The 18,844-nt window shown below is 38.7% G+C and overlaps 1 protein-coding gene across 3 annotated transcripts; it reads left to right on the top strand.

Annotated features, from left to right (window-relative positions):
- Positions 1 to 1,538: 1,538 nt before the first annotated feature.
- LOC137290416 (PCNA-interacting partner-like) lies at positions 1,539 to 15,504 on the top strand. 3 transcript variants are annotated; one of them, XM_067821340.1, is made up of 12 exons: positions 1,539 to 1,651; positions 3,239 to 3,351; positions 5,855 to 6,054; positions 6,390 to 6,671; positions 7,321 to 7,497; positions 8,091 to 8,255; positions 8,517 to 8,671; positions 10,109 to 10,274; positions 11,681 to 11,856; positions 12,348 to 12,435; positions 13,276 to 13,352; positions 14,640 to 15,504. In XM_067821340.1, exons 2-12 carry the CDS (start codon positions 3,267 to 3,269, stop codon positions 14,968 to 14,970), a joined length of 1,902 nt encoding a protein of 633 aa, XP_067677441.1. In that variant the 5' UTR covers positions 1,539 to 1,651; positions 3,239 to 3,266; the 3' UTR covers positions 14,971 to 15,504. The 3 variants fall into 3 exon arrangements, with proteins under 3 accessions (XP_067677441.1, XP_067677439.1, XP_067677440.1); XM_067821338.1 differs by having other exon boundaries at positions 1,571 to 1,846; positions 14,640 to 15,500; XM_067821339.1 differs by having other exon boundaries at positions 1,603 to 1,714; positions 14,640 to 15,499.
- The last annotated feature ends 3,340 nt before the right edge of the window (positions 15,505 to 18,844 follow it).

Below are 18,844 nucleotides of genomic sequence, written 5' to 3'. Positions count from 1 at the left end.
TAACGAGGAATCGCTTTCAAACGATGGTATTAGAAGCTTTGGGTTACTAACTCATCCGAACTTTCTAGTTTATAACATAAAAGATGAATATTTGTGTTTAACAGAGCCCTAAATTACGGGTTAGGATAAATAAATCCTGCAAAATATACATTCAGTGTCACATTTTTCCTGTCATTTTGGGTGTAAGGTATATAATTTCTTGTTTTAGCTTGTCTCTCTAACTTTGCAGTATAATATTAAATTATCAATGTATGAAAAGTGTTAATTTTTTTTATTTTTAATTTCCCTTTTTATTCGTTGAAGAAGGAAGTAACAGTTTAGTATGTATGTGTGTGTGTGTGTGTGTGTGTGTGTGTGTACATAGGTACAAGAATTTGCACTTCGATCACTGAAAAAGTGTCATTCCAAATATAACATATGCCACATCTGACCTCTTTCAAACTGGCAGTGTGTATTCAATGTTTACTTTTTAGTTTCGATGATTCGAGAACTGTGAACGAGACCATCCTCTCCGACACACACCTCGCTACCAGGCAACAATGCAACCAGACATCATTGAGACAATGATATTATTTTGTATTAATTTTTTTTTCATAAATTAAATTGACACCTTTAATCGAAACAAGACAACAGAACCGTCTAAACGTACATCGAGGACAACTGTCGATATTGGATTGCAAGGGTACTTTTATGCAAAAATATTCATTATGAAGAAATTAGTTTGCAGCCACGTGAGCCACTAAATGTATGTTTGTAAAATTTCCAAATGTATTAATTTGTGAGGATTACACGTGCAAGACATCCATCAACAGTTGTGTAATTTGGTTTTTTTTAAGATATACAAACATAACATCAAATTATATTTGAAAGTCTATAACGACGCAGAAGTGATCCGTGAGTGCTAAGTGTCCGTACGCTTAATTTTGAGATATGATATTGTTAGCCTAAAATATGTACAGATGTAAATCAAACATATCATTAAATCAACTGAAAAACAGTTGCTCATGCTTCTTGTTTACTTTTTAAAATGAAGTTTGGTAAAAACAGTGATACATGCATGCTGAAAGTTATTATCCTGCACAGTTCAACGTCAACTGAGTGGAGTTTTCACTTTAGTCCCTGTACTCTAGTCACTCATTCAGAAACTGAAATAGATATTAAAGAGAGCTAGGGCGGTGTTGTAGCCTAGTGGTTAATGCGTTCACTCGTCACGCAGAATCCCGGGTTCAATTTGTTACGAATACGAAGCCTTTTTGAAGTTTTTCTATGCCTCTCGTCGTGATACATTGGGCTAAGAGCGCGAAAAGGCTGTCATACTCACTCACTCCGGCAAATTTACGTTTCTTCAGTTTTTGAAAATTAAGTGTTTCTCAGCGCTGCTTTTCTGCAGTTCATTGAAGGGTAATGTAGCATACAAATCTAAACATATGTAATTTGGAAACTCTTTGTTGGCTACGGCACGCAAGGCCGTGCACGCTGCTAGTTATCTCTCAATAGTATCGTCCTTGAGCAACCATGTGTGGAGTTACCATGTGTTCAGTTACCTCCCTTTGAAGACTGTATTTTGATTGGATAATAAATTGGTGATACAGGCTATGGTGTATATTTTGAAAACAATATTCCCTGACAGTGGCTTCTCATTGATCTGAGGGTAAAACACTCTTTTTGTCGCATTTTTGATGAATGAAAAAGCTTTTACAAGAGGATCGTCTAGGTATTGTGTACATCTGCAGGATATTTCAGATGTGTTTAATCGATTTTATTGATGTAAACACGGTGTCGCAAACTCTTGCCTGTTCAGTGTTGTAATGACTGTGACTTTCACGGAACACCAACCTGTGTATGTGTGAGTTTATTCGATATATACTACTTATTTACGAACTAGTCTTCTTCCACTATACAATGTAGCTGAATATGGAACACAATGGGTTAAGCCAGATTCCGGAAAATTGTGGATACGGGCGGACGCTTTGCCAATTCAAAGCCAAGAGTAGTTCAGCTAGCTAAACGTCGTGTTCCTCCAAGAGCCGCAATATTGTCTTTGTAAGTTTGTTTGATCTTTAGGAAAAGATTGCAGACAAAGAAATCGAGGAAAGTGTTTGGTCCAGATCCTTTTTTTCCACAGTACTACTTACAATTTTTAAACTTACTAAAGTTTATGTGCTCCAATACCCACTAGATCTCTACAGCATTGGAGGTAATAATATTTCTTTTGTTTATTATTTATATAGATCTTGTGCCAGTATTGAGATTATCTGCTCAAAGGCACTTTGTTTTCCCCTCAATCATTGGATGTCAGTCTCAAACAGCACAATTATCAATCTCGAATCCCTCTGGACCATACAACTCTTGCAGGTAGTCTCTTGTGGTGAGCCGAGTTAATGTGGCTTTCCCATCCTTACAAGGTACCCATTCACAGCCAGGTGGACTGTGGCCACCTTCTGATCTTATGCCAACAAATTCATGAGGTTCTTTTAAGTGCAAAGGGTTGTTTACTGCACACTATGGGTTGTGACAACACTGAAAGACTCTGCATGCAACGTTGACTCCAAGGTTTTTATACCTGGTCACAGGTGGGCTTGATCCTGTCACCTCAAGCTCACTGGGTCACTAGCCTGGCGCATTAGCCAGCTCACCCACCATGTCCCCCACATCAGCCAGCTCGCCCACCATGTCCCCGCATTAGCCAGCTCGCCCAGCATGTCCCCCACATTAGCCAGCTCACCCACCATACCCCCAACAGTAGCCAGCTGGCCCACCATGTCCCCAACATTAGCCAACTGGCCCACACGTCTCCCACATTAGCCAGCTGGCCCACCATTCCCCCCACATTAGCCAGTTGGTCCACATGTCCCCTACTTTAGCCAGCTGGCCCACCATACCCCCCACATTAGCCAGCTGGCCCACAATACCCCCCACATTAGCCAACTGGCCCACATGTCCCCCACATTAGCCAGTTGGTCCACATGTCCCCTACTTTAGCCAGCTGGCCCACCATATCCCCCACATTAGCCAACTGGCCCACCATGTCCCCCACATTAGCCAGCTCACCCACCATGTCCACCCCTTATAATATTTCATTGGGATATAACTCAAATCTCTCTTTGCCAACATATTTAATCAAACTAATAATAAATATAATACTGTCCAGGCAGAAATATGTTGAAATTATATGGTTGTCACAGTTCTTAGTAATTTCATTTTGCTTAGTAAATTACAATATCCTTCATGATTTCAGATTTCACTGTGGTGTGGAAACCTACATAATGCCTTGCAGATTATTTATACATCAAGAGGCGGTTACCTCTGCTTCAAGTGTAGAGAAGTACATCAAGATTCAGATTGACTCAGGTATTGAGGACATACTTTGTATCATTTTGGTTGTATTTTATATCATCTGTTTAAATTTAAACATACTACCCACAAGAGCTCACAACACAACAGTGAAGATACAAATGTTGGATGAAAAATGCTTAAATGTTGTGTTGAATGCTGTTCCAGAAACAGAAGTGTGTCATACCTGACTGTGCAAGTTCATATTGTGATTCATCTGTGCTCCAATATTGAATCTTTAACAATTTTCATAACAAACAATAAAAAATACAGTCTTGTTCAACTCAGCAATTGAAAAGTTGTGAATATGGTGAATTAGGATTGAAAAACACATCCTAAGTTCGGCATCAAAATATTGCTAATTTGCATGCCAATGACATGGTAAATATTGAGTGAGTGAGTAAATGAGTTTAGTTTTATGCAGCACTCAGCAATATTCCAGCTATATGGCGGTGGTCTGTAAATAATCGAGTCTGGACCAGACAATCCAGTGATCAACAACATGAGCATTGACCTGCGCAGTTGGGTCAACCAAGTCAGCAAGCCTGACCACCTGATCCGGTTAGTCACCTCTTACAACAAGCATAGTTGCCTTTTATGGCAAGCATGGGTTGCAAATCAATGCTCATGTTGTTGGTCGCTGGATTGTCTGGTCCAGACTCGATTATTTACAGACCGCCACCATATAGCTGGAATATTGCTGAGTGCAGCTTAAAACTAAACTCATTCACTGAAATAGCATTGATGAAATACTTTCAGTATACCCTGATGGCACAATTAGAATTATAAAAATAATTATCGCAATAAATAAATTTATCCAAAATGTGATACAACTGAACATTCAAATAATCAAATACCTGAAATAATTCCAAACCTATTTTTGTACTCTTCAAACTGTTTTGTCTACTCAGTAGCACTCCCTGTAGCAAAGGTTAAAGGTCACATGCAACGTAAAACACGACTTTGCAGATTCTGATATCTTTTGGTATGCACCTACCGAAACAAATCATCAAAAATGCCAATTCAACGTATAAAGTAAAAAAAAAAAAGGCGATTGGAAAAGGCCTGCAAAATCGGAGTCAAACGATGCACTAATTTTACCCCAGTGCTGGGGGGAAAACAGTCTAAGTAAACTTATACTCAGTACTTTTCGTTACACTCCACCACTGAGTCTAACAAAACCTTATGGGAGGTCGCGTCAGCTAACCTTTGAGATTGACCAATCAGAACACAGCTTACCAAATTGCGAAAGTGCACATTCGCACATCCCTTATGAACTTTTTATCTCGAAAAAGGTTCATACCTGAACTATTCTGAATGCTATTTAGTGTACGATCCCTTCCGGTTTATGCACATGGCGTAAGTACTGCCTTGACAACGGTGAGTAAACAGTCGCTGAAAATAGTGTTTTTGACAATATTCAAGGATGTTAATTTGCGGAAATATTAGCTAATGGTAACCATGTCAACAGAAACCCAAAGCGTATATACTGCAGGTCAATTAACTGTGTTATATGCTGATTTTTGTTTGTGGAGAGATCTGTGTCGGTGACCTGAATATTTTGAAAGTCCTTCCCATCCCTAAATAGTAGCCGTTGTCTGATTGGTTAAATCTATTTAACCGTCTCGCATTTGATTGGACCGTCATTGGTTGCTCAAAGGTTACCTTTCGCAACCTTCTACTAGGTTTTGTTAGACTCAGTGGTGGAGTGTAACGAAATACACTGAGACGAAGTTTACTTAGACTGGGGGGGAAAACTGGTTTCAACAACTATGCTGCACTGCGCTCATAATGCATGTGCTGCACTCTTAATGCATGCTCAGTGAATAGGTTCATGTAGCTTGAAACAGTATGCATGCCTGGAGTATGAGGTTGTGAGCAGTAGTCTAGTCTTGGTTTTGTCACAAACAAATAAACAATCTACTCGTTACTTAAAAAAAACCATGTTGATTGTGATAAGCAGACTCTGTCGCAGAGAAAACTCAATGTTTCTTTTTTGGACACCTATATGTCTGCCTGCCTGTCTGCTGATGACAATATGCAATGCACAACTTCAATCACTGACAACATGCAATTTGAAATTAACACCTCTATGGCTTATAAGTTATAAACAAAGAGCTGGCTAAGTGTATCAGCAAATGAACTTTTGGCTCTGATTGGGTTTGGTATCGCAGCTGCTTCATTTTGAGGGAAGTAAACTGAAGTACAAAATATTGCACTTTTGATTTGCGATTATATGCTTATAAGTTTGTTTCTTTGTTTATTCACAATCACCAAGACATTTTATATATCGTGAACAAGTGATAACTGTGTTTTAATTATGTTTGATTGTTTGATTGCATGTGACCTTCAAAAATGGCCATTTTTCATGTATATTGTTTGTGGATAAGGTTATGGATCAAGGACAAATTAAGCTGATTATTTTTGCTGTCATGATAGTGTTCACAAACTCCAGTTCTTGATGACATCTGTACCTGGAACTAGGAAAGACTATAACTGTATAAAAGTACCACTGTTTCAGCTGAAGAGACTGTCCAGTTTATCTCCCCTGCTTATCCAAACTCTGTGATACCTGATGTTGAGAAATACCCAACTGTGGGAGAGTTTGTGACAAGGCTGTGTCGAAACCATGGTTTGCTGGTCAGTCCTCGTGTCACTCTGTTGTCTGTGGAGGAGAGTCTTCAGGCTTTACAACTGTGTCTGGCTAGCATGAACAAGGAGGTGAGTCACCTGTACAGGTGTGTCTGGCTAACATGAACAAGGAGGTGAGTCAACTGTAAAGGTGTGTTTGGCGACCATGAACAGGGTGACTCAATTGTTCAGGTGTGTCTGGCTAACACGAACAAGGTGAGTCAACTGTACAGGTGTGTCTGGCTATCATGACCAAGGAGGTAAATCAAGGAGACAGGTGTGTCTGGCTAACATGAACAAGGTGAGTCAACTGTAAAGGTGTGTCTGGCGCAATTCTTTACAGGCGTCCTCTATAAATCTTTAATAATTCTAACTAGACACTTTTGATGAACCACATACATATGCCAGTCTAATTTTCTTGGCAGAAAGGGGACTCATTTGATACAGAAACTAGCAAGGTTCACGACTACTATCAGAAACTATCTGCAGCGAAGCTGAACCCAGATGAAGTGTTGTCCTCCCAGACTGGTGTAGAACTGCTGACTCAGTACAATTCCTTCCTGGCTGCCTGTGGGCATGTCGACATCATGGATGTCATCACTGCCTTCAATAATGAATTAATTAAAGACCCCACAGATTCAGAGCTCCAGAGAGATCTGTCGACCACTACACTTGTTTTTCAAGGTGTGCCAAGAAGTCAAACTGAGGTATGATGTACCGATGTATGTTAGAGAAAAGAAATATGACTAAAAAAACCCCAGTTATTGCTTTGCCCGGTTTCTGTGGTCAGTATGAAAAATATATGTTGGTGTAATTCTTAACTGTCTACATGGCTTCAACTTCAAAATGTTTTTCTTACTAAAACTTCACAATGATATTATTTTCTGGCTCTTCAAGCAATTTACTGTTATCTGATCATGTGTGTTTATATGTCATGGGATTGTACTACTGATCATCTTTGAATGATTCTTCCATGAATTTGTCATCTTTGAAGGTAGTATCAAAATCCCTGTGGTCATTTTCCTCCATTATGCAAATTCATGCAGTGGAAGTTGCACGGGTATTAGGCCATCATTTTCAGGAGTATTGAACACTATTTGACAACCGCAATTAACCAGTCAGATAGTGGAAAATACTCACTATTGGTTTACAGTTCACAATGAATCCTCTCTGAGCACAAACTAATTTGAGCATTGTTTTTTTGTTTTTGGTTTTTAAATTAGCTCGTTTCCATTAGCCATGGCATTAGAGGTGTCAGTCAGATGAGATTCTGATTTTTCCCGTTGACAGAACTCCATTGTCTGACTTGAAAAGGGTACACACATAATTACAGGTGTGCATGTTTTGCTGTTGTAGAAGCTGTTGATAAGACAGTTGTGCAGAGGTGGAGACGTCACTGAGCTGTATGATGATGGTACATCTGATGGTACCGAAGGCATCAGTCAACGGAACAGGTCCCTAGAGGAGTTACTCCCCCTTGTTGTGGAAACACCAGTTAAGGGATCAAGGCCTACTTCAGCATCCATACAACAGGTATGTGACATTGAAGTGAGAACTGACTTAAAAACTTTCCATAATTCTCTGCTGCCTGTCTTGGAGTTGGTATATATTGGTACGTATTTATGTCATCAAAAAATGTAAAATGTGAGATGAAATGTTTTGCTATACTTACTGTTCAATATAACAGTCAATTCAAACTCAATACAGAGCACAGGTGCTGTAATTGGGAATGTGTTCCCCCATCAGGAAGTCCAGCATATCTTTCAATATCTCGATAAATATATATACATATATATATATATACATTTTGCTCAATATGACCAAGTTGATGTAAAAAAACCAACAGTGACACATTATCTCATCTCATTTTTTCTCATGTCATCTCATCTCAACAAGATTTATTTGTTCCTTCTTAAATGACACCCCATAGAAAACTACATTTTATCCCTCCAGAGAATTCAGGTACATGTAAACTGATATAAACTTAGTCAATAACAACTGAAATCTGAGCTGCTTCCTCCACATTATGCTGTATTTCCTGCGATAAGATGCATGTGCATTAACCCTGCCTTCAAGTATTCAGGTTATACATGAAGGGAAGTAACTCTTCTCATCCCCTGTTGTAGGTGTTCACTCATAGAGTGCAGCTGGCGTATCTCCACGTCTTGGTGAACTCCCGCAGCGAGCTTGCACTGGCCCGCATCTTTAATGTACCAGATCGTGAGCTGGACCACCATGCCTTCACTGCTCTAAAACACGAGGCCAAGAGAAAGAAGATGTCCATGTTCCAGGTTACTTCTCCATCATTCACACACTCGTGCAGTTGACCCAGTGGTCTATAGCATGTGAATTCACTTTACAGAGTTACATCCCTTAGACATGTCAGGATCCTAGATCTGCCCTGATTGTTATTCTAGATTTATCAGAACCATCTCCATTTGTATGATAAAGATAAGTACCATTATCAAGCAGCATCAAAACAATCTCACAAACACAATCCAGTTTCTTTACAATCTGAAACAACAGCAGAAATAACTAAAGTATTCTTACAGACTGCCACATCGTTCCTGATGCGTATCAGACTGGGTGGGAAGGGCTATGCCCCTGATATCGAGTGTCCCCTGAATCAGCATGTCAAGGGTCTCGGGGATCTGATGGAGTTGATACAGAAGCTGCTGACTGTTGCCGAAGAGATTTCAGATATCAGGTTAGACGTTAGTTTGTGTACTCGTTCACTGATTCACAAATGTGGTATGAAGTTATTATTCTCAGAGAAGTGTTTCTACAGATTCAAATCCAAACTGAAATGGAATTCACCAACTGACTTTCAGTTTATGTAAGCTTATGGTGTAGTGCATTACAAAGTTCCAACTGCCTCTTTGTTCCAGTGGATAGAGCATCAGACCAGGGCCACGTCATACCCAAAAACACCTGTGAAGGTCTAGGTCAGGGCTGATCTGGATTGGGTGATCAGGCTCATTTTTGGTTGACACATGTTCTCAGTTGTGCAAATCAATGCTCATGCTGTTGATCACTGTATTGTCTGGTCCAGACTTAATCATATACAGACCACTGCCTAAAAGCTGGAATATTGCTCAGTGCAGCGTAAAACTAAACTCACTCACATGTCAGTGTATGACCAATTATTACTAAAATTATAGCTGGCAGTGGATACAGTTTCAAGAGGATACCCATACATGTTCAGAAACAGACAACTGAGTTTAAATCATGGACAAACGCATGCACACACACAACTGACTGAAGAAAATAGGCTGCAGAGACAAAAACATCAAATTCAAATTCAAAAGGCCAGAAATTTCTGAGTGCAGCGTAAAACTAAACTCACTCACTCATACCAAAAGATGGTACTTTCTGGCACAAAGCATTTGGGGACTAAACAAGGACTGGCTCACTCACTGGATAAGTGGGTTATCAAGTTACACTGTGAAATCACGTCTTGTACAATACAATGAGTACAAGCAGCTGCACGTGCATGTTTATTGCCGTATTAAAAGTAAAATTATCTTCTATGAGAGGCATTTTAGAAGTTGTAAAGAGGAAGGAAAAGCAAGTTCTATGGATAGTCAACTTCTTTATTGCAATGAGTGCGACCATCTCATTGTGAATTCATCAGTTCAACCTCTAATCACAACCAGTCACTCTGTACACCAGCCTACTTGCTCAAATCACTATTAGATATCCAATGGACATCAACCTTGTCAACTGTATGTACATGTACTTACTCAGCAGCTATGTATATATTCTCCTTGTTCCAACTTGTTTGTACAACTTGCTCGACAATGGTGTTAGTAACTACACCAAAATGTTGAACTCATTGAAATAAAGAAGTTGACTATCCATAGAACTTGGTTCTCCTTTAAAATTGTCTTGAAAGACACATTAAACCTCACCTCATACACATTTCAGTTATTTTACATCCCATAAGCAAGAGCACTGTAAACTTGACACTTTCCTGGGAATATACCAGCTGTGATTTGTCTAAAGATTCCTAGGAGAATTCTTAACTGATTTTTCAGATCATTTTGGACATAGACGAGTGACCATTGGATTTGGGGGAAAATAATTAGGTCCCCCAGCCCACTATATATTTTTCAAATTTGTACTTATGATCTGGTGATTTCAGGTCTGCATGTCGCCGCATCTTGAACATTGTGAAGAACCGACTCATCAAATGTAAGCTGCTGAAGTTGAGGAAGGAGGATGTAGAGGGGGTGACGGAGCAACTTTACGAATGCATCTCACAGATTGTAGGAGACCTTGAGACCAGGACTGCTCACACCCCAAACAAGGTGTTAAATATTTTCAAATACAAGAACACATGGATATAATGATCTCCAGGAGACAAACAGAATTTGTTCATCAAATCTGTAGTCCATATGAGTGTTTTCAATTTATTGGGAGCATTGGATAGCCTAGTGGTTAAAGTTTTTGCTCATCAAGCCAAAGATAACAGGTTTGATTCCCCACATGGGTACAATGTGTGAACACTTTCTGGTGTCCCCTGCTGTGATATTGCTGGAATATTGTTGAGAGCGGCTTAAAACTAAGCTCGCTTGCTCACTCACTCACTCACTCACTCACTCACTCACTCACTCACTCACTCACTCACTCACTCACTCACTCACTCACTCACTCACTCACTCACTCACTCACTCACTCACTGTATTGTTTCATATTTTATTTATAAGTTTAATCAGTAATGTTGATAATAACTGTGTGTGTGTGAAATGTTTGCATTCTCTTCCCACAGAGGTTACTCCTGTCATATCTTCCTACATAACCACTGTCCTAATAAGGCCATATTTCCCGGTCATCAAGAAATCTCCTTGCGGCAAAAATTCGCATCAAGAATTATCTCCCTTGTTACTATCAATCAGAACACGCGTTTAATAGACTTAGATCCAATATGGCGGCCCCTAAGGAGTTGGTTCATCAACATGCGAAGGAAAGATTCGGTATTTCATGTTTAACTGAAAATCAGAAACTGGCAATAGAGAGTGCAGGGATCAATTGCCATGATGTGTTTGTAGAAACAAAAACTGGTAGTGGCAAGTTTTCCAAATACATTTGGAAATTACCGAGATCTTGTGAATGATCACTCTAGAAACAACGTCTCTGATTGCACAACTAAATCTGATCTCCTCCAATCGCGAGTCTTGAACACTCTCACCATGAAAGGGTCGTATTAGAACAGAGGCTACGTAGGAAGATATGACAGGAGTAACCTCTGTGGGAAGAGAATGCCTTGATGCCTTGATCCAAACATTAGTTGTCAGGGAATGGATAATAATATCATAAAAGGCATTGCTAAAAGTTGAAGACATTGTCGGTTAAATACCTGTACTTTGTCTGGAGGTTCCATTAAATATCTGACTGGCAAAGTGTTGATGAAACTACTTGCTTGTAATGCCCATTCTATTCTGGACAAAAATAATTAGGGATATATGTCAATTTTTGAAATTATGAATAATGATCTATCCATTCATTGACAAACTGATATAATATCAATCATAAAAATATCAGTGTCCGTGACTTATCTTGTCCAGTATATTCTTACTGACTCAAGTGAATATTATAACTTGAATTGAATTGGAATGAAAACTTTGCAGTTTCTTCAAACATTGTCTTGTTGCATTAACTATTTTACCATGTTCTGGTAAGATAAATGTTCACAATTTTATACTTGATGTTGTAGCCCGCATCAGAAGGAGGATCTCTGATGGGACGACAGACTCTAAGGGTTATCAAGATACTGCTTGACAAAATGGCAACTACCCAAGGGGGAGACAACTCCTGTGAGATGTTCCTTAGTGACATGGCACTGGACCCCACCACGCCCACAAGAGTTCCTTGCCTCATGTCACAGTTCAGGTATGTGAAGAAGCTGTGTCTCTGTATAGCAGGGAACAGCAAACTGATGCCTATACAATGGTTTTACATTTTGAAGTGGGAATGGTTAGCCTAGTGGTGGCAGTGTTTGCTTATCCAGTGAACAGACCAGGTTCAGTGTTACACATAGGTAGCATATGACATTCTTGCTTGGCAGTGATATTAGGATCTATACCAACATGTCTCATAATAGATTAAGAAGTTCTCACTCACACACTATCTTACCAGAATTGCATGTTGCTAAAACATGCCATTCAATCAAATGACGCATAGGCAATATCAATTCTGGGCACAACTAGAGACAGGAGAGGCTCACACTGCACTTGTAAAACAAAGCCTGTGATAGCAATGCATCTGACAGAGATGGGTTCAGGGTATTTATCATGACCAAGATATAATTCCCTGGACTATCGAGGATGATCAGTAGGAATGTTGTATACTGTGCTGTAGGCGTGTACATTCTCCTGTTGCAGGTCCCCAGACATTGTTGCCATGGAAGAGGACAGCCCTGACAAGCCTGAGGTCACCGGACTATCAGACAGGACTAACATCACAGCCTATGTAAGTCAGTGTGGAACACCACCAGAGCATGGCTACATAGACATTTATCTATTCTATACATTAATGTATTCTATTATTTTCAATGTACCATGCTTACAGGCGATGTATTATTTTCAATGTACACCGCTGGGAATTCCGAACTCTTCTGGTGCTTCACGGTAGTGCTTCTTTGCCTTGAATACCATTGAATCACACATGAAGCACGGAAATTACCGATGTTTTGCGATTGAAAATTGATGGAAGGGAGATAACTCTAAATCTGTTTACCTTGTGTCATCTGCAAAATGGTGATTCGCCTCGCATTCAACAGAAGTGCTTCGAACAACACTTAATTTGGGTGTTCGGTAAGATAAATATGTTGTTCACTGGTCCCTCGGGATCCATGGGCTCATGTATCCTCGTGACCAGTGAACAACTTATAAGGTTACTGACATGATGTGAGAATGGCCTGTATAGCTGTGCTCCTGGTACCACTGTTATAGCATGGTTGTCATAATATCACACTCCCAGTCAGTGACTTCTCTGGTCTGCCACAATAACATGTCACATGGCGGAACTACCAGAGTATTTGCTTGTGAGTTATTCTAGCTGAAAGATCAAAGTCACCCACAGTAAATGTCCTTGTGCTTTAACTACAATATTTTGGTGCAAAACTGTTCTTTATTACACTATATGTGGGAGTAGAGCATAGTGCATTTCTAAATTATTTTCATATTGTTCTGAGAATATATGAGGAATATATCACATATAAAAACATTATTGCTGGTTATGTGATTTTTCTATATATTAATATATGCTGTTATTGCAGAAACAAAACTTACATTTTTGTTTTCCTTGTAGGAAAATTCAGAAGTTATCTTGCCATGTGGGGAAAAGTTGACTCGGAAACAGCTCAATTCTGTCATTGTGTTTCCAAGGTGAGACATCAGGCAGTATACACGGAAGATGATTAACTGTGTAGTGCTCAGTAATTGTTGAATGATAAATTAGTGGTGACACTTCAAGTTATTTGTATGGAGGGGTAGCATAGTAGCATAGTCAAAGTATTTACCCATCAGCCAAAAGGCCTATCTTCCCCATTTTTAATGTGTGAGGCCCTTTACTGGTGATGTTGTCACAATGCTGCCAAAAGCATCATAAAATTATCCTCACTCATTCAGGGACTTACTTTGAGTCCTGTATTTGAGGGTCCCAGGGATGCATGCTTATAATATGCATGGCTCCTGGACAACAGACACTTAAATATCATTAGTAGTACTGCTATTGTATTGTGTATCATGTTCAACACATTATAAGTTATCAGATCGTGTCATGGGAGATACAGGTTTTATCATTCCTGAGTAAGGATGTATTCGAGCCGGGACGGATAAAATCCTGTATTCCTGGACATGTGATAATGCATTTATCTAGCAGAATGTTTTTAAAAATCAAACCCCTTCAAGTTCATCCACAGTTGTTTTGGCAAAACGTTTCCTTGCTGCCATTTTGACACCAGCTGATTGATTGACCTCAATGCACCACACGTAACTAAAGATTTGGTGATGCATGCTTTTCTCACCTCACAGTGGTCAGTGAGGTGTGATGGGATGATATGCCTTTTGTACTCCCTGCTCGCAGATTATGACGGGTGTACATGGTATTTTATCAGGGTCACATGAACCAATCAAAACTCGACATTCTTAGATGAGGTTGGATAATGAATGATACAGTAATGAAATAGCAAATCACACAATTATCTTGACAAACTCAGTGAGGACTTATGTTTACTTGACTGGAATTTTTACAAAAGAAGTTGGACTTCATCTGCCTCCCTGTGGATGTGCTGATGAATATTGTTGTTTCCCTTTTTATGCATATAGAACGCAGGAATTCATGTCCTGTAAATCCCTGCCCATTCCACTCTTACCGTTATAGTCACTGCATTTCCAAACCTGTAGAGGTTAAGGAACTTGCAGTTTTCTAGTCCACAGTTTGAATGTAACAAGAACTTAACTGTCAAGTCAGATTTAATATGCATAACAAATCCACACTGATACTAGTTGAAATGTTTGACACAACTGACCAATGATTATTGTCAAGGAAATCTGGCATTCCCAGCCAAATTCATATCCTGTCATAGTAACATGTTGCAACAGTTGCTGTTGTCTGACACTGTTAAGAGCTACAGCTGGGCAACTCTATAAATTACTCCATCTTGGTTTCAGTAAAACAGTTGTTCACGCATGCCCAGACACAGCCCACATCCTGCTGGGAATGCCACCTGCCAAGAAGCGTGGGACTTGTGCTGCCTTGGACAAGGAGAATCTCTATTCAAAGTCCCCGCTGAAGTCTGATCAACCAGCCAAGAAGAGAAAGATATGCGACAAAGTGGGCAAAAACACGAAGTCCTCAGATGACACTTTATCTCAACCCACTCTGTCTCAACCAACAGCTGCTCGGAAGAAAAAAGGTCCAGCTTCAAAGAAGGGTTGCCGTCGACAACTCCTGCCGCAGGTCAAGGGTCAGCAGAAACTCACAGGGTTCTTTAGGGTTTAAATGTTGGTAAAGAAATGGTTTCAAATGATGCATTACACCAGTAAAAACTTTTATGTGAAACAGACGCTGGTATATGTTCAACAAACAAGGGTGCATATCCATATTTGGTCTATGAAACTGAATGCTGATGCTTATTTTTTGCATTTAATAGATTTGAACTCTATGAACAGGCATAAATAGGAGAATGCATTATGCACTAGTGCAAGTTCTAAATGCTAAATTGAGCCCTTATTTTAATCAAGTTTTTATTAAAATATTTTATCTGAAAATTGCATGTTTAACAAGATAGTGGATTAAAATGAAATAACCCACTACAAACATTAAGGATATTTGTCTCTGCTCATTGTAATCATGTCTTATTTCTAGTTAACTCCTTCATGTTTTCGATTGATAATATGTACAAAAGTGATTCAGAGATATGTCCATGATCTGTGCAATTAATTACAGTGGCAGTGTTATCAACTTTACAAGTGTTTCTTTTAACATTGTTTTTAATATATTTTACCACAAAATAAATCATCTTGTTGAATTGTCTTTGTTATGTAAAATGTTACATGTTACTCAATGGCAGAACTGCCGCCAAGTCCCTTGATGAAACCTAAACATATTGTGTTTAGCTGAAGACAGCATGTTCCTTTGCTACTTAGAAGCACACATTCTTGACCAGACCATTTCCACTCATACTTGATCAACATATTCAATGATGTTTCGATGTAATTCATCATACACAAACTCCTGTTATCAGTGTGATGAACTTGGTATCACAATCAAATAAATATGCAAAAAAGACAGCCCATCAAGATGCACTTATATGGTCTGAAAAATGCTGTCTGACAAAGATATGGAGATAAACTCACTCTGACCCATTACAATATACTAAGGTTTAAACTCACTCGTGTTAATGTAGCTACTTCAATCTTCTGTTCTAAACTAGATTTCGCAAAACTTTCAATGCTGTTTAAGGGTGCTGTTAACACATGACCTGGTGTATTGCAAAAACTAATTCATAGCTGAAAAATTATTGTCATGACTTAGGTAGACGATTTAACTTAGTGAAACTTGGTGAATTCTTCACAAACCTATACACCAAAATGCAGCTATCTCATGCATGATATTTGCACATCCTCATGCAATACATCTGCATAAGGTGTCATGAGTAAGAATACAAGCTTCAATGCTTCTTTCCATTGACCAAATGAGCAATTAAAGTTGCTGTTGTGTAATGTTCTGCCATTCTCTCTGTCACGCCTGCTCAAGTTCATCTGGGGCTAAACATGGAGACTATAACCACACCTTCCAATAATATCCTAAGCATGTTCAGTGAGATTATCACCAGGTGACCTTGCAGGCCAGTCCATATGTGTGATGTTGATCTAAACAACATCATTAACAACTCTTTCTCTGGCTTTATCATCCATTGCTGTATCAGAAGAATCATTACATGTAGGTTTTGACTGATAGACTACATGTGTGAAATGTGGTGCACATTCATGCCACACATTTTGCATGGTGGTTGTGTTAGGGTGATGTTATCAGATAAATCAATTTGACAGTAAAGGTTATGTATTCCTTGAATATTTACCTTCAGTAACATGCCAGCAAAGTTGGTAGTTGAGATTGATAAAGTGTTGGAAAAAGAAAAAGACTGTTTTTAGGCTGTTACTCTGTATCCCTCAAATTTATACAACTGCAAATAGGATATGTTGAAACAACTCACTTTGGCCTAACTGGGCATTCAGTGGTATGCATAAGATGTTATCCAGAAAAGTGTGTTTCAGTTTACTCGTAAAACTGAGCTAAATATGACTTGCTGCTGAAAACAACAGATCAGACTATAGATTGCAATTTGGTTGCTCAGGCAGGAATGATGAAGGACTGGCGACTCACCTGGCATGAAATGCATGTGCTTCCTACTGGTACATGGGGCCATCTTAAAGATATTTTTTTTTCTTCATCGTGTGTGTTGAATATGTCTTATCTTACATATGTCTTCATTAACATCTTACATGTCTTCTCAATTTTACACTGAGATATGAAAAATCTTAAGATACCTGATACCCATGGGAAAGCATCATATTAAATGTCTCAAAATAAATACGTAGCATGATCATCGAAGATCGACAGGACTGGATATTACTAGTAAATTGTTATGACATGCCATAATATGGTATGACATGCTAATATCATATATGTATTAGCTGATATCACTCCTGAGCCCAACCCCAACCACTGTCTGCAACACATGTCCTGGTTGTGGCATTGAGACGAGCCCTCCTACCCGTTTCTTCTTACAGTGATAGGAAGCTCCATGGTAGCTTCATCTTTAATAGTTTCAGCATGAAATTATTATATTTTTACATCAGCAACTGAAGCTATTAAAATCTAATTTCAAAATGGGCATTTGAAACAGATATTTCACACTTTCACATATGAACTACATGTACATAAATTGTAGAGATAAATGTGAAAAAAGGATTTTGCTATTTCTGACAGTACTTTACATTGGGTGCTTCCAAATTATGTTCAGGATACTGCTTTTGTTCATAATTCATGCATAAATGTATTGTCACTAACAAATGATGTGAATAAGTTCATCTACTTTGCACATTTTTGGCATTTCTGCTCAAATTTCTTTCTCTGTTATTCACTGATAATCGTTTGATGTTTATGTAATAATTATCTGTCTGAACTGACCTCCATACCTCCATGTTCCTAAATGTCATATCAATGTACAACAAGCATCTTTTGGTTCTTACACTATTGTTGGACAGAGAGACTGTCCAGTGTATACAGCATGTACAATTAAGCATCCGTGTGTAGTTATATGGCAAATACACAATGAAATGTCCCACAGTTGTTGTAATTGACTTACTGTATTTACCCTGAAAATGTCAGAAATATATGATTAGATAAAGATACATTAAATAATTTGGATAATACTGACCATGTTGCTAACAAGAAAAAAAGAAGAAATTTTAAAATGGTTACACCTTTTATTGCAAGTGTAATAAGAGTGAATAATTACACACTGCAATATTGGACCACAAATGAGTATAGGATATAGCATGACATGATGTATCAGTTTCATTATACAAGTACAAAATATAATCTTGAATATGCTCTTAAGCATAAAATTGAAGTGATAAAAAGTGTTTGCTGATGGTTAAAACAAGAATATTCAAACTAACTAGTTTGATTTTGAAACTAATATGTCAGGATGATGTGTTTAAGTAATTCCCATTGTTAAAAAACAGTTAAATGGGATTTCATTTCTGGACTTAAAGAGTTATAAACCAAACATCAAGCCATTCAACAACTTGAATTCTGAATGGCAAGTCAAATGTTATGAGGTACATCAATCCCATTACATAACACTGTTCAATATACAGATGAAAGTTTACAGGTCATAATCCTAATGTGGAGCGTTTGAGAAGGGGTACCTTTCAATTACGACATTCTGCAGGTAAGTGTTTAATGGACCCCTTAAGTGCAATGCATTTCACAGAACCATATAACAGATACACGTATATCATAACACTCTATAGGCCTAGATGAAGTTGGGTCATTTGCCAGCATGTCTTATAAACTGATATTATTGATACGTGATGATAAATCACTTCAAGGTGCATAATTATAATCCAGCGCCAACCAGACATGACTGTATACACTTTAACTGGTACCATGATTATTTCTGCTGTTACTGTCAACAACTGCCTCAGCTGTTACTGTATACACCTGCTTCAGCCAGCTGTTATTGTCTAAAATTGCCTCAGCTGTGGTCTCTCATGACAGCCCCTGCAACTCAGCTGTTAGGTGCTTTATTGGCTGTTGACTGCCCGAACTGTTGGCATTGCTGGAACTGGTGATTGAAAAG

Source organism: Haliotis asinina, chromosome 7, assembly GCF_037392515.1.
Source record: "Haliotis asinina isolate JCU_RB_2024 chromosome 7, JCU_Hal_asi_v2, whole genome shotgun sequence".
NCBI classification, from domain to species: domain Eukaryota; kingdom Metazoa; phylum Mollusca; class Gastropoda; order Lepetellida; family Haliotidae; genus Haliotis; species Haliotis asinina.
Note: the sequence above shows the minus strand (reverse complement) of the source record. Positions and strands in the feature narration are given on the sequence as shown.